The sequence below is a fragment of the Calypte anna genome, chromosome 7 (assembly GCF_003957555.1).
Source record: "Calypte anna isolate BGI_N300 chromosome 7, bCalAnn1_v1.p, whole genome shotgun sequence".
Taxonomy (NCBI): Eukaryota; Metazoa; Chordata; class Aves; order Apodiformes; family Trochilidae; genus Calypte; species Calypte anna.
The window spans coordinates 27468790-27481924 of record NC_044253.1 but is presented as its reverse complement, the minus strand read 5'-3'; the positions used below and the strand labels follow the sequence as shown (position 1 = coordinate 27481924).

Genomic DNA, 13135 nt, shown 5'->3' with positions numbered 1-13135 from the left:
TTTAAACAAGAATTTTCTAAATTTCAGTGCTTAAAAATACTTCTGCCTCAGACTCCATCCTTCACCCCACCCTCAGGGCCATGAAATCCTTAAGGCAAAACCTCATGATTTTGAGATACATTACCTCAAATATACATGGATCACCCCACAAAACAACTACTATTCAGTAGCCCAGTGATGATTCCTCTTTCTTTCCCTAGACTAGGTTTATCTTTATATAGAGGTTTTAGTGCTTTCACTGTATTGCTTTTGGTTTTCCTACTGATGGGAGCAGTCTATCAGGATAAGATACAGGTCTACAATTTATTTGCTGTAGTGACTTCAGTGTGGCTTCATGACAGCTCAGTGAGGCTTGAATGGGCTGGTTCAGCACAACACTATAGCTTAGCAGCCCTGCCACTACAGAAAAGCAGCACAAAATCTTGATGGAGGTACTTCAAGCCCAACAAAGGCTATAAAAGCCTTGGCCATGGAACAGTACCAACTCTATGTACCACAGAAAACTGCAGGCTGCCCACACCAGGGTCTCCAAATGGGATAGGTCTTCCTACTGAAGCCAAGAAACCCCAAAGATCTTTCTCAACTCCATACTCACCCCAACATCTACCCCAGCCTGGTTATAAACCACCAAGTTTCCCTGGCTAAAAGGTTTCCTCTTCATTCTGCCTGTTGAATCACCACAGCACCTTGCACAACAAACAGGGTGCAGTTTCCAACAACTTTGTTCAAGTCTTCTTTCATTGCTCTCCATGTTATAATGCACAGTTCTCTCTTTTGAATACTTTCCAGTTTCCATTTAGAGACATTTGGCTTACTCAACATAGGCAGCATTTGTGATATTTGGCAAATTACTTCTCTTTTTTTGCTCATGCTTACTATTTAAACACCAGTATCTTTTGTCAGGGAAAGGCTAAGGTTCACTGTTGAAAAAAAAAAAAAAAAAAAAAGCCCAAATCCTATCTTTCCTAGCTCCCTGTAGTAATCCATTTGTACCCCAAAACATGAGAGCTAGTATTTAGTGAGTGTTTAATTTGAAAATACTATTCCACTTACTATAAATGTGCCTGGTTTGTACAGCATGAAGTATGCAGGCACTTCATTTTGAACATGGCAAAAATGATACTATGTGTCCCGTGGCAATCATTCCTTGCATTAATTATAGCCCTTAAGAAAGCATTTCCTCTTACCTGTTTCAAATTTTTTTTCCCTTAAATGTCATGGAACCTTGCCCCAGCACCTGTAATATAGCACTGGGGAAGGAGGATTGTCAAAATTAACTCCCTTGTCTTCATCTCTTCTCATGCAGAAGCCCCTCTTCCTGAGCCTCTAATCATTGCCAGCACTGAACCTTCTCTGTTGCTTTGCTTTGTCCTTTTGAAGTGGATTGACTAAAACTCAGTATTCAAAGTGAAGGTTAGCTCTATGATGGATCTTTGATTTCTCTTCACTGGAAACATGAATCTCCCTGTCTGACATTTATATTCTGCCAGCGTTCCAGAATTAATATAAATAATGCAAAAATTGTGGTAATGTGATTTCTTAATTCCATTTACGCAAATTTCTGCTCCAACTAGACAGCCACATTTTTGAAATTATAAATTACTGCAACATTATGATTGATACAAATCCTTACCCAGACATTAACAGGGCCCTAGAGGAGCAAAGGGCAGCCCAGCTAGCCCACTACTAGCCCCCTACTTCTGCCTGGCAACAACAGCTGCAGAATACTGGCAACATGTAAGGAAACACACACCAAAGGAAGGCTGTGGACATCAGTCCTCCAAGAAGCAAATGTTTAACTCCAATCAGTCAAATTGCATCCCCAGTTCAGCTGCCAGGGCATTAGTGATAAATCCAGTTTTATTTTAGCCATGTCTGAGAAATTGGCTTCATTCATCTCACATAGCAGCTCCACTAGCTACAGAGTTACAAGCAGCCCCCATCCAGGGGTATGTAAAAAATCCAGTAATTGCGGGCAGGCAATTTACTGCTTGGAAATACATGCCAAAGCCATGGGAAGTGAGCAAGAGAAATGCTCAGGTCCCCATGCACCAAGACATCCTCCCCATGCTGCACCCACCAAACAGTTCCTGTCATCCCACCAAGCCCCCAGCAAGCCACTGGTAGAGAGGTTTGTTATTCTTCCATTTCCCAACTGAGGTCTGCAGAACATCATACTCAGGACAAACCTGGGAGGGAAATAGAATTTTTATGTCCTGCCACATATGGAAGGAGAGAGGCATTGCCTGATTGCCAGCTACTGCTGAAGAAGTCAGCTCTTCCCCAAGCCAGGGGTCACAACCATCACCTTTTCCTCTTCTCCCACTCTTAGGAAGGGCCAGAAACAGCCACCTCCAGGCCTCTCCCTGCCCTTTTCCAGCTATGCTTTTCTCTACCTTGGCCCCCAGGCCATCTTTAGGACAGCAAAATTCAATGGCCCAGGCATTGAAAGCACAGGGGTTCCTCTCCAACACCATCTAGATGGAGATGTATGAAAGGTTGCACCGTGTTTTTATCAGGGTTCTGGGAGAAGGGAAGCTCAGCTAATTTGGGCAGCTGGAGCAGAGATCAGTGTTGGGGCTGCTCAGCAGCCAGCTGGACATTTGACAGCTGTTGAACTTCATTTCCCTCTGACAGTATAATCTGCAAGACAGGAGATCCAAATATGATCCCATCAAAGATTTTAAGAAGCATGAAATCCAAAAGGGCCATCCAGGACCAGGAAAGGCACAGCAGGGGTTTCACTTCCCTCTGAACTTCCAACACATACCAAGAAATTGAGTAGGGCAAATTCCAAGAGCTAGCCTTACAAGACTCAAACTGGAGGCAGAATTTGGATGGATCCTGTGGAAAAGGCAGACTTAATAGGATGCTGCATTAATAGGAAGCTTGACGACTAGAGGGGCCCAAGTGAAAGGCAGAGAAGATGCCAGTGGAGCATTTATGGTCTGTGGTCAGAGGAAAGAGTCATTCCTGGAGCAGGACATGGATGAATACAGTCAAGAGAGAAGATATTTTATCCATCATGCTGGTACCTAGTGATATTTTAATCTCTGGTGTAGGCATGACATTTTTAGAAACAGGGAAAGGCTAATTCCTACACACTCCTCACCTTAAAGCACTGCCCTCTCCTTCATGTTACATGGGTTTCACACAGCCTAGAACTGCCTTGTTGACACTGCAGTCCTAGAGCTTGGCAAGTTTGCTGAGCAACCCTACCAAAATTGTTTACAAGTCACAGGACTGTGAAGAGGCAGCTGAAAGCAATAAACAGGTTTTTTTAACTTTCAGGGTTTGTTTTGCTTAAGCTCCCTCACTGAAATAAAACCTGCTTGGATCAATTTGCAGAGCCAGGAGAAGTACACGCTTTGCCTGTTGCCAAGTTTCAGACCAGAGGGAGTTTTGACAGGAGCTCTGTACTTCAGAAACAGGGTTGATCACAGAAGTTCCAACAGTTCTATAACTATAGCAACACAAATGGCCCAGCTAATATTCCTGTTAATGAGACACGGTTCAAACAGACAATTGCTATACTTCTTGTTATAATAATGCACTCAAGAGATCTGAGGATTTCATTCCTGCTTCTCCACAAGCTGCCTTTTAAGCAGAATTTTAATATTTTTAATTAGTTTTTTTTAAGAAGTGCTCCATTGTGTGGCCAGCAGGTCCAGGGAGATGAACTTACACCTGTACTTGGCACTGGTGAGGTTGCACCCCAAGTACTGTGTTCAGTTTTGGGGCCCTCCCTACAGAAAGGACATTTTGCCACTGGAGCACGTCCAGAGGAGGGCAACAAAGCTGATAGAGGTTTTGTAGCATGTCATATGAGGAGAGCTGATGGAGCTGGGTTTTTTAGCCTGGAGAAAAGGAGGATGAGGGGAGACCTTATCACTCTCTATAACTACCTTAAAAGAGGTTGTAAAGAGGTGGGGATCAACCTGTTCAATGAAGTTACCAGTGATACGATAAGAGGTAATGGCTTCAAGTTGCATCAGAGGAGGTTTAATTGGATGTTAGGACACATTTCTTCATTGAAAGGGTTATCAGGCAATTGAAACAGTCTGCCCAGGGCATTGGTGCAGTCACCACCCCCAGAGGTATTTAAGTCATATAGACATAGTATTTAGGGGTATGGTCTAGTTAAGGACTTGTCAGTGTTGGGTTAAGAGTTGGAGTCAATGATCTTGAAGGGTTTTTTCCAACCAAGGTGATTCGGGGATTGTACTAGTAAAGAGTTTCTAACTGGCTTGGGGTTTGGTTGTTGTTGGGTTTTCTTTTGAAATTTTAATAAAACATGCACGTGCTTTTTGATTCTTTAGGCATGGTATGCCAAGACACCGCTGGGTAGAGCACGACTCAAAGCACTGGCAGGTGATAAGAAGGCAGGAAGAGGAAAATCAAAAGGAAGGAAATGAAAAGCAAAGAAAACTTCAAGAATTTTGCATCTGGCAACACCAGGCACAGCTCTACTTCACTGAGAAGGGGGAGACTTTAGGAAAGCAAATGTGTCAGAATAATGCACCCCAGGTTATAGCTTTTCCAAGTAACAGAATTCCTTTCAGAATGAATTTTTTAAAGTTTTTTTTAATCAGATGAGACATGTGACATGTAGCCCTCAGAAGCTAAGGAGTTAATTACCACTGATGCTCAAGCATTATTTATTCTACAAGGTTTCAGGGGCCAGAGAGGGTCATTACTCAAGACTCTAACATGCCATCAACTTTTAGGCTGTACTTATTTATTTCAGCAAATAACTCTCCTTAAAAATTGATGTCACAGTAATGTCTTCCACTACTTTAATGTCCTATATGCTTTATAAAACTAACTGCTTTATGTATCTGCAAGTCTAATTGTTACACTTCTCAATAAAACTGTTACAGCTGTAAAGACCTTTTATTTGGGATGGATTATAAAATAATACAATCTACAAAAAAATGAATACTTACATAGCCATAGGAGGACCAGTACTGTTTCATCTCTGGATTCCTCATCATGGACAAACTCCTATGGGGATGATAGCAGAAAATAAGCATCAGAACAAAAGCAAAGCAGTCAGGTGGTGCTGATTTTGGTGGATGTCCCAAAAATCTATTTTGCAATAGAAAACACTACTCAATGACTTTGCACAAAGAACAACATACCTGTTGCTTAAAAACCCACATATAACATTGCTGTAACAGCATTCTGGAATAGGCCTGCTAATCTTTCTAAAAGGCTGTTTTGTACTGTGTTAAACCCAATCCACCCAAACCTGCTTCAGCTGCTTCTAAATCCAGTCCCAGGAGCACTGGTAAAGTCTGGTGAGTGCCTGCCCCATCACATTCAGGTCCCACATGTGAAGCTACACCCAGACATAGCCCATGGGTTCCCAGTGGCTGTTCCCGTGTGCTTGAGCAGCAAAATGGGAAGCTCTGTGGCAGGACTGTCCTCTGAACAAAATGACCCAAGACACTCAGGAGGCAGAGGCCTCAGAAACACATTGAACCAAGCAGTCACTGAGAGCATTTCAGTGTTTCAGTTGATGGGCAATTAACCTTGTTTGCTCACAAATCAGCAACTTCTGGGGGCAAGCTATTTATAAATAGCAGTTAGAACACCCTAAAGCCTTGAGACATCCTATGTGACACTAAAGGTGCCAGCACCACCTTTGTAAAGTACAGAATCTCATTCACCAGGGTTTTCTATAGGTAAGAACCAGATAACTGCACCATAGCTACACTGACTTGATGACAAGAAACTTGCAATACCTCTTGAAGTGGGAACACAAGGCACTCCATCTCCAGAGAGTCAAAGGACCTTTCTCTCTCTTCCCTACGGACAGGCTGGGAGGTACAAGGAGGGTTGTCTTGCCTTAGGAAGCTGCTCAGGTGTCCTCCAACACAGAGCAGAAAGACACTGCAGGAACACAGAAGTCCACCCAAAAAGCTTCTTGAGAAGCTGCTCTAGTAAGGCTGGCTAGGAAGGATATGGCAATGAGCCTCTCCTGATTAGAAGGAGAAACTCACTAGGAAAAGGTGCTTCTGGATATGGCAAAGTTTAAACAAAAGCCTGGAGAGATTCCTTCAGGCAAATAACTGGTCAGAAAACAATTCCAATAATCATGTCCCTAAGCACAGCAGAGGGAACTGAGTGGCTCTGGCTATAGTGAATTTTCTCCCTGGAGGAAGACAAGGCTGCCATGCTATCATGGTTCAACTTGGGCTTTTTATGGGCCTCTACTTCCAGCTGTCCAGTACAAGGCACCCCTGGATTTCAGCCTTTCAACTTTGAGGCTGCATCTCCAACCCTGCCAAAGGGAAGCCAATGGACAAGAAATGAAATGCTTGCTAAATCTCCTCTGTGCTAAACCTCAGGACCTTTCTAGTGTACACAGAAGTCCTTCCTCCAGCCACGCCAGCAGCAATCCTGCTGCTGAGGCCTCATCACGACCCACATAAGGAAGCCCCTGAATATGAGCTTCCAGGCTCTGCATTTAATCATTTGCAAGAGAACAGCTGCAAACTTTGGCTTTCATTTCTTCAGCCTTTCTTTGCAAAGGCTTCACAGTTTTGGCCACACATACAGAGGAAACAAGGCTCTCTTAACTTCATCCTCTGAGAGAAGGACCAGAGCCTCCAAAGAAGTGGCAGGGTTTGTGTTAAAAGCCTTACTACTGCTCTGATCTGCAAGAAAACTAATTTGGATAATTCCATCCTCAATCTTGCAGACAGTGGAATACTCCTCTCCACAACAGGTTTGACAGCAGAGCATGATGTGATGAAAAGACTGCATTTAGGCCAGACATAAGCAAGCCCATTAATATTTCAGCAAGTTCACTGCAATCTCAATAGCAAAGTAACACCCTGACTTGCACCATCCATCTCAGGGCCATGACTCCAACCCCACACAGAGAGGATGCCTGAGCCTCTCACCATCCCAGGTCTGCTTGGCCTGGCAGAAGCCTGCAGATTCCTCCAGTATTCACCAGTTTATGGGAAAAAAGCACTGGAGTAATTTACCCTTTAGGTACAGCTTGCAATGTGGCTGCTTTCAGTGTAAACTGATTTTCTTTTCTTTCATGATCTGGAAGCCACAGCTCATGTATCTACAAACATCTCCATGGGTGTGGGAGGTGATGAAGAGGTAAAGCAGAGAAACTTGGCCCTTGCATATCTGGGCCCTTGCTCTCTTTTAGAGAATCTTTTTGGAGGGTTGGGGAAGGAACAACAAGGAGCAATTTTAATGTTATTTGTAGTAATAATTACAGAAAATGCAGCTACTTAAAAACAAAGCTGTTGCATCAAGCAGAGCCAACACAGTAGGGATGGTGTTAATGGCTGAACTACAGAATTAAGTGGTCCTGGATAGATCTCCAATGCCTGTCCCATAAAGCATCCTTACACTATGAGGAAAATAAATAAAAATGAGAGTGGCATTGCTAAGTTTAACCAAAGAGCAGCTGTGCTCTGCTTTTCAGCCACAGCAATCCCAAAATCTGAGGAGGGGATAAAATCCTCTTTGCTCCACTTTGTCCCCTACTTATTTTCCAGCAAGAGGTGAGTCTTAGGAGATGGAGGAGAGGGTGTGGGGGGTAATCCAGCAGCTCCAGCAATGTTGAGAAAAGAAGCTGTCATGCTCATTTATATATGTAAGTGATCTAGAGAATTATCGGCTAAATTATTTAAATGTCCCATTACTATTAAATTACTGGGCATTCATTGTAAGAAGTCATAATATAGTAACTAATTTGGTATTAATGTGAATGTCAGCGTTTCATTGCAGTTATTTTATACTTCATCATAAGATAATTTACCAATAAATTAATTGTCTTAATTGCTTCCTTAAACCCAGGAGAACTACATATGACATGATTTTTTAAAAGCATTGGTGCTCACTCCCCATCTTTCAGCTTTAACCACACCAAGCAGGGACAACCCCTTGGAAACAGTTGGGGAGGAACCAGCTGAGAAAGAAGGAGCAAAATTACTTCACTCTCTTGGAAGCAATAAAGTCTTGGCATAACCCTGCCCCAGGGAATTTAATGTGCTTCAAAGATAGCCCCCAAGGCCAGGCTTGGAGCAGGAGCTCTGTTTCAGCACCAGCTTTGCAGAGTCCTGGGTGGTGGGCAAGGAGCACAGTTCCAGCACTTGGCCTCCATCCAAGGCAGGGGATCACCAGGGAACTATTCTTGCCCTCCTTCTTTCCTCTTGTAGAAATTCCTCCTGTCACTGTCACCTTCACAACACCAAAACCTCCAACCCCTATCACCTGGGCATCAACCAAAGCAACCACACCAGAGGTTTGGGCTGCAGCTGACAAACCTTCTGCTCCAGCTGGAAATAAGCTGCCATTAATTTGCCACAGAGCCAAAAAAAAAAAAAGTGTCATATTCAAGATTCAGACCCCCTGCCTCAGGTGAGATGTCTGCCAGCCCATTGACACTCAACCAATGGTCCTGAGAGCCACCAGCATCTCACCAGAACACTTGGAACAGGAAGAGCAAGGACCCAAGAGCAAGTAAGGCCATCAGTCCCAAGGCATCCCCTCCCCAAGCTGCTCTGCAGGACCCACCAACACCCCCCCTCCTCAAAACTTCCAGGAAAGGGTTCCCATCTCTTGGCAGCCCCCAGGCACCATCCCCTCGGCATCCAGGCAGGTGAGGGTGAAGTGAGCATCCCTGGGGTGGTGCAGGGGGGCAGGAGGAGGGCAGCCCTGGTGGGGCAGCAGCCTCCCTGAAGCCACTCTTTGGGATGTGCCCGAGCTGTTATAGGGTCTCTGGCTTATGGTCTTGGGTTATGGTGCTGTGGCCAAAGCCCTTTAATCATAGAATCATAGAATTAGCCGGGTTGGAAGGGACCTCAGAGATCATCTAGTCCAACCCTTGACCCACCGGAGCAGTTGCTAGACCATGGCACTGAGTGCCACATCCAGTCTCTTTTTAAATGTCTCCAGGGACGGAGAATCTACCACCTCACCGGGCAGTCCATTCCATAGCCTAATCACCCTCTCCGTGAAGAAATTCTTTCTAATATCTAACCTAAACCTCCCCTGGCACAACTTAAGACTGTGTCCTCTTGTCGTGTTGAAGGTCGTCTGTGAAAAGAGTCCAGTTCCCACCTCGCTACAGCCTCCTTTCAGGTAGTTGTAGACAGCAATGAGGTCTCCCCTGAGCCTCCTCTTCTTCAGGCTGAACAGCCCCAGCTCTCTCAGTCTCTCCTCATAGGGCCTGTGCTCAAGTCCCTTCACCAGCCTGGTTGCCCTCCTTTGGACCTGTTCCAGGACCTCTACATCCTTCTTAAACTGAGGGGCCCAGAACTGGACACAGTACTCGAGGTGTGGCCTCACCAGCGCTGAGTACAGGGGCAGAATCACCTCCCTGGACCTGCTGGCCACGCTGTTCCTGATACAGGCCAGGATGCCATTGGCCTTCTTGGCCACCTGGGCACACTGCTGGCTCATGTTCAGTTTCTTGTCAATCCAGACTCCCAGGTCCCTTTCTGCCTGGCTGCTCTCCAGCCACTCTGTCCCCAGCCTGTAGCGCTGCATGGGGTTGTTGTGGCCAAAGTGCAGGACCCGGCACTTGGCCTTGTTGAACCTCATCCCGTTGGAATCCGCCCAACTCTCCAGTCTGTCCAGGTCCCTCTGCAGAGCTCTCCTGCCTTCGAGTTGGTCCACACTTCCTCCCAGCTTAGTGTCATCTGCGAATTTGCTGATGATGGACTCAATCCCTTCGTCTAAGTCGTCGATAAAGATATTAAACAGAACTGGGCCCAACACTGATCCCTGGGGGACACCACTAGTGACCGGCCGCCATTTTGATGCAGCCCCGTTCAGCACCACTCTCTGGGCCCGGCCCTCCAGCCAGTTCCTAACCCAGCACAGGGTGCTCCTGTCCAAGCTGTGGGCTGACAGCTTTTTCAGGAGAATGCTATGGGGGACGGTGTCAAAGGCCTTGCTGAAGTCCAGGTAGACCACATCCACAGCCCTCCCCTCATCCACCAGTCGGGTCACCTGATCATAAAAGGAGATCAGGTTGGTCAGACAGGACCTGCCCTTCCTAACCCCGTGCTGGCTGGGTCTGATCCCTTGCCCATCCTGCAGGTGCTGTGTGATTGCACTGAGGATGATCTGTTCCATGACCCTGCCAGGCACTGAGGTCAGGCTGACGGGCCTGTAGTTTCCCGGTTCCTCCTTCCGGCCCTTTTTGTGGATTGGCGTGACATTCGCCAACTTCCAATCGTCTGGGATGTCCCCAGTGATCACACCATGCAGCTCCTGCTCCAGGCAGCGCCAGCCCTTGCCTCTGATCAGTTTTAAACCAGCTGTGTTGCCTTGCTGACTGATTTAGAGCCCAGGTTTTGGGGAGGGTCCCTACAACCCCTCATCCAACACCAGGACCTTTACAATCAGCAGGGAGCTCTCTGGCAGCCCCTGCAAGTCTCTGGGAATTCTCACCGCTCTGCTCCCCAGGAGCTTAGAAAAAGTTTGCCTTTTTCTTCTCCAGGAGCTGGGGAAAAAAAAAGCTCCAGTAAGAGCCCAGTGGGTATGGAGATCTATTTTCTCCAGTTTCTTCTTTAGATGTTTTTTAGTAAATTAGCAGGGCTCTATTGCAAAGCACTGGCAACAGATTGCACCCAGCTCAGTGCTTTGGCATGTGCTCCTCACCCACCAGGGAGAGATCACCCAAGTGCAAATTGCTGCTAAATCTTTATTTTTTTTATTATTTACCCTGGTCCCAGACAGTCTGCATCATGGCAGGCTGGCAAGTGCTTTAACTCCAGGTGGGAACAGCCCAAGGGAATCCATCTCATCCTTCCACCAAGCACTGGCCACAGATGAGTCCCAATCACACGATGCCTCTTGTAGCTTATTGCTTAAGTTGCCAGCAGAATCAAAAAGAAAAAAAAAAAACCTCACAACATTTCTGACCAAAACCCCCCAAATCTGGTAACACAAAGTGAAACTGACTGTTCTATTAACTCCCATCTTGCATCAGCAATTTTCTAAAGTGTGGAAATGTTATAACTGACTTTTTTGCTAGTAGCAAAATGTCATTTTTTCTTAACACTTCCTAAATCAGTAATGCATTTCAAAAGCCTCAAATGCCACTACCACAACAGGACTTACAAATTAGCACATTTTCAGCTTTTCATTAAACACAATACCAAAGAAGTCTCATCATATTAGGGTTTCTCTCATTATTGAAAGTACTGTGACTCTGGAACTTAGCACAGCAAATTATAATGTGCTCAGCCTGGGTCCATTGTAAATCAGGCCTTCAAAAAAAGGTGTCACATAGTCAGGCCCTCTTTAAGCACTGAAAATATTGGAGTATTTGAAAATGCCTTCTGTAGTCCCTCAGTAGCCTTGCAAATCATCACAGCACCTGGTAGAGCTTCCTTTTATTTTTTGCCTCATGGCATCAAGCCATTTCTATTCCAGCCAGAAAAAGAGGATTATTTCTTGCTGAGATTTCAAAAAAACCTGCACACTTAAGATAACAAGCTGCATAAGATCCCCAAATCATTTCAGGCTCCTGCTCACTCTACACGGCCTCCATGGGGATGCTCTCTCTAAAGTGGAGGGGGTTTTTCCTGCCAGAACCCTTGCTCACAGCCCTGGGATGTTCTTGGCTAAGATGTTTTTCAGGCCACACTGCTGAAACACAATCATGGTGTGATCAGGAGGCCAGAGGATAAGAAATACAAACTCCTCACCCTTTCCCAGTTTCCTATTCCTCTCTGAATACATCCCTGGTCTCCTCTGGACAGTTTTGAACAAGGCCAGTGCTACACAGATTCAACATCCTTAAAATCATTCATGCTGTAAGTTACTCAAACTCACAAGAAAGTCACCATTAATGAGACAACTGAGTGCACCCAGCAGCAAAGGGGAGGAGAAGCATGAAATAAGGCTGTTTGCTTCTGGGGACAGCTGCCAGCCCCCAGCAAGATAAAGAACATTTCCTAATGTTCTCTTCTAGCTCCTCTACTTTAGACTTCCAGTGCACTTTGGGAAGAAAAATAATTTTGATTGTAGCAGTGAGCATCCACATCCTGAGTGCACAGGACAGGGGGGTAATGACCCACTCATGAAAATAAGGAAAGGCTCCACGATGCACATCCATGTGTGGAGCTGCCACGTGGGGCATGGATGGATATGGTGGGGGGTCCAGCACCCCCTCTAACCACAGCCCCTCCTCCTCCTTCATCCCTGGTCTCCATCCAGCCCCTGTCCTGCCCTGGATCTGCAGCATGGCCTGGTGAGAGAGTTGATCTTGGACCAGTTGGGGGGTGGCCCAGTTCTCCCAGATGAAAGCAGTTGAGATCCAGGACCAAATCAGGCTGCCAGAGCCACCTCCAGCAGCGTGTCTGGCCTCATGTCAGGGCACTAAACACTTACGGAAGAGCACTAGGAATGCTGATTTTCAGTTCCAAGCACATCTTTATTTATCTCATCTCCTGGTGTCCTGAGACACACAAGGAGAAGCCACTGCACCTGCCCAGCCAGCAGCTCCTTAGTCCAGTGAGACTTCAGCTCTCTACATAAAATTAATGCAAGATCAAGCTCCAGGGGAAAAAAAAATTAATGGATTGCAAAGAGACTAGGCTGAAACAAGAAGGAAAACACCAAGAAAGACTGTTTGAAGAACAACTGGAAATCTTCATGAGTCATTAAGACCAGAGACAGGGTGTCAAGCCCAGCAAAAGCTGGAGGAGAGGTTAAAGGTTGGGTGCAATCCTGTCCTCTCCTTAGGAGTGACTGGAACTGCGAATAGGCTGAAAGGTTAGGAGAAGGAGATGGAGATCATGCAAATGAGACCCCTGGCCAGCAAAACCACTACACTCAGCACAAAGTTTGGCTAAGTCACACACATAATTGCTCTAATTACATGTGCCTTCAGACAGCTCCATCTCAAGTGCCACAGCATTGACAGCACCTAAAAAGACTCTCAAGAAGAAATGGCAAAATGCATCTGGCCAGTCAAAAAGCTGGGGTCTCAACATCATCATTTCAAAGCCCAATGGAAGCCTGCATAGGCATAGCGGACCCCACATCCCACATCATTTTATCCTAAAAATACACAGTGAGAAGTAAGCCCTTCTCTCCTGGTGGAGTGAGTTGGAAAGGCTGCACATGTGGGCACACCACGGTG

The 13135-nt window shown here is 45.8% G+C and overlaps 1 protein-coding gene across 1 annotated transcript in view; it reads left to right on the top strand.

Annotated features, from left to right (window-relative positions):
* The window catches only part of IQCA1 (IQ motif containing with AAA domain 1), a 140169-nt gene that overhangs the window by 104255 nt on the left and 22779 nt on the right, over positions 1-13135 (top strand). The window contains exon 21 of the mRNA XM_030454667.1: positions 4320-4397. Coding sequence (XP_030310527.1) covers positions 4320-4397 — 78 coding nt within the window. The remainder of the gene's footprint in view (positions 1-4319; positions 4398-13135) is intronic.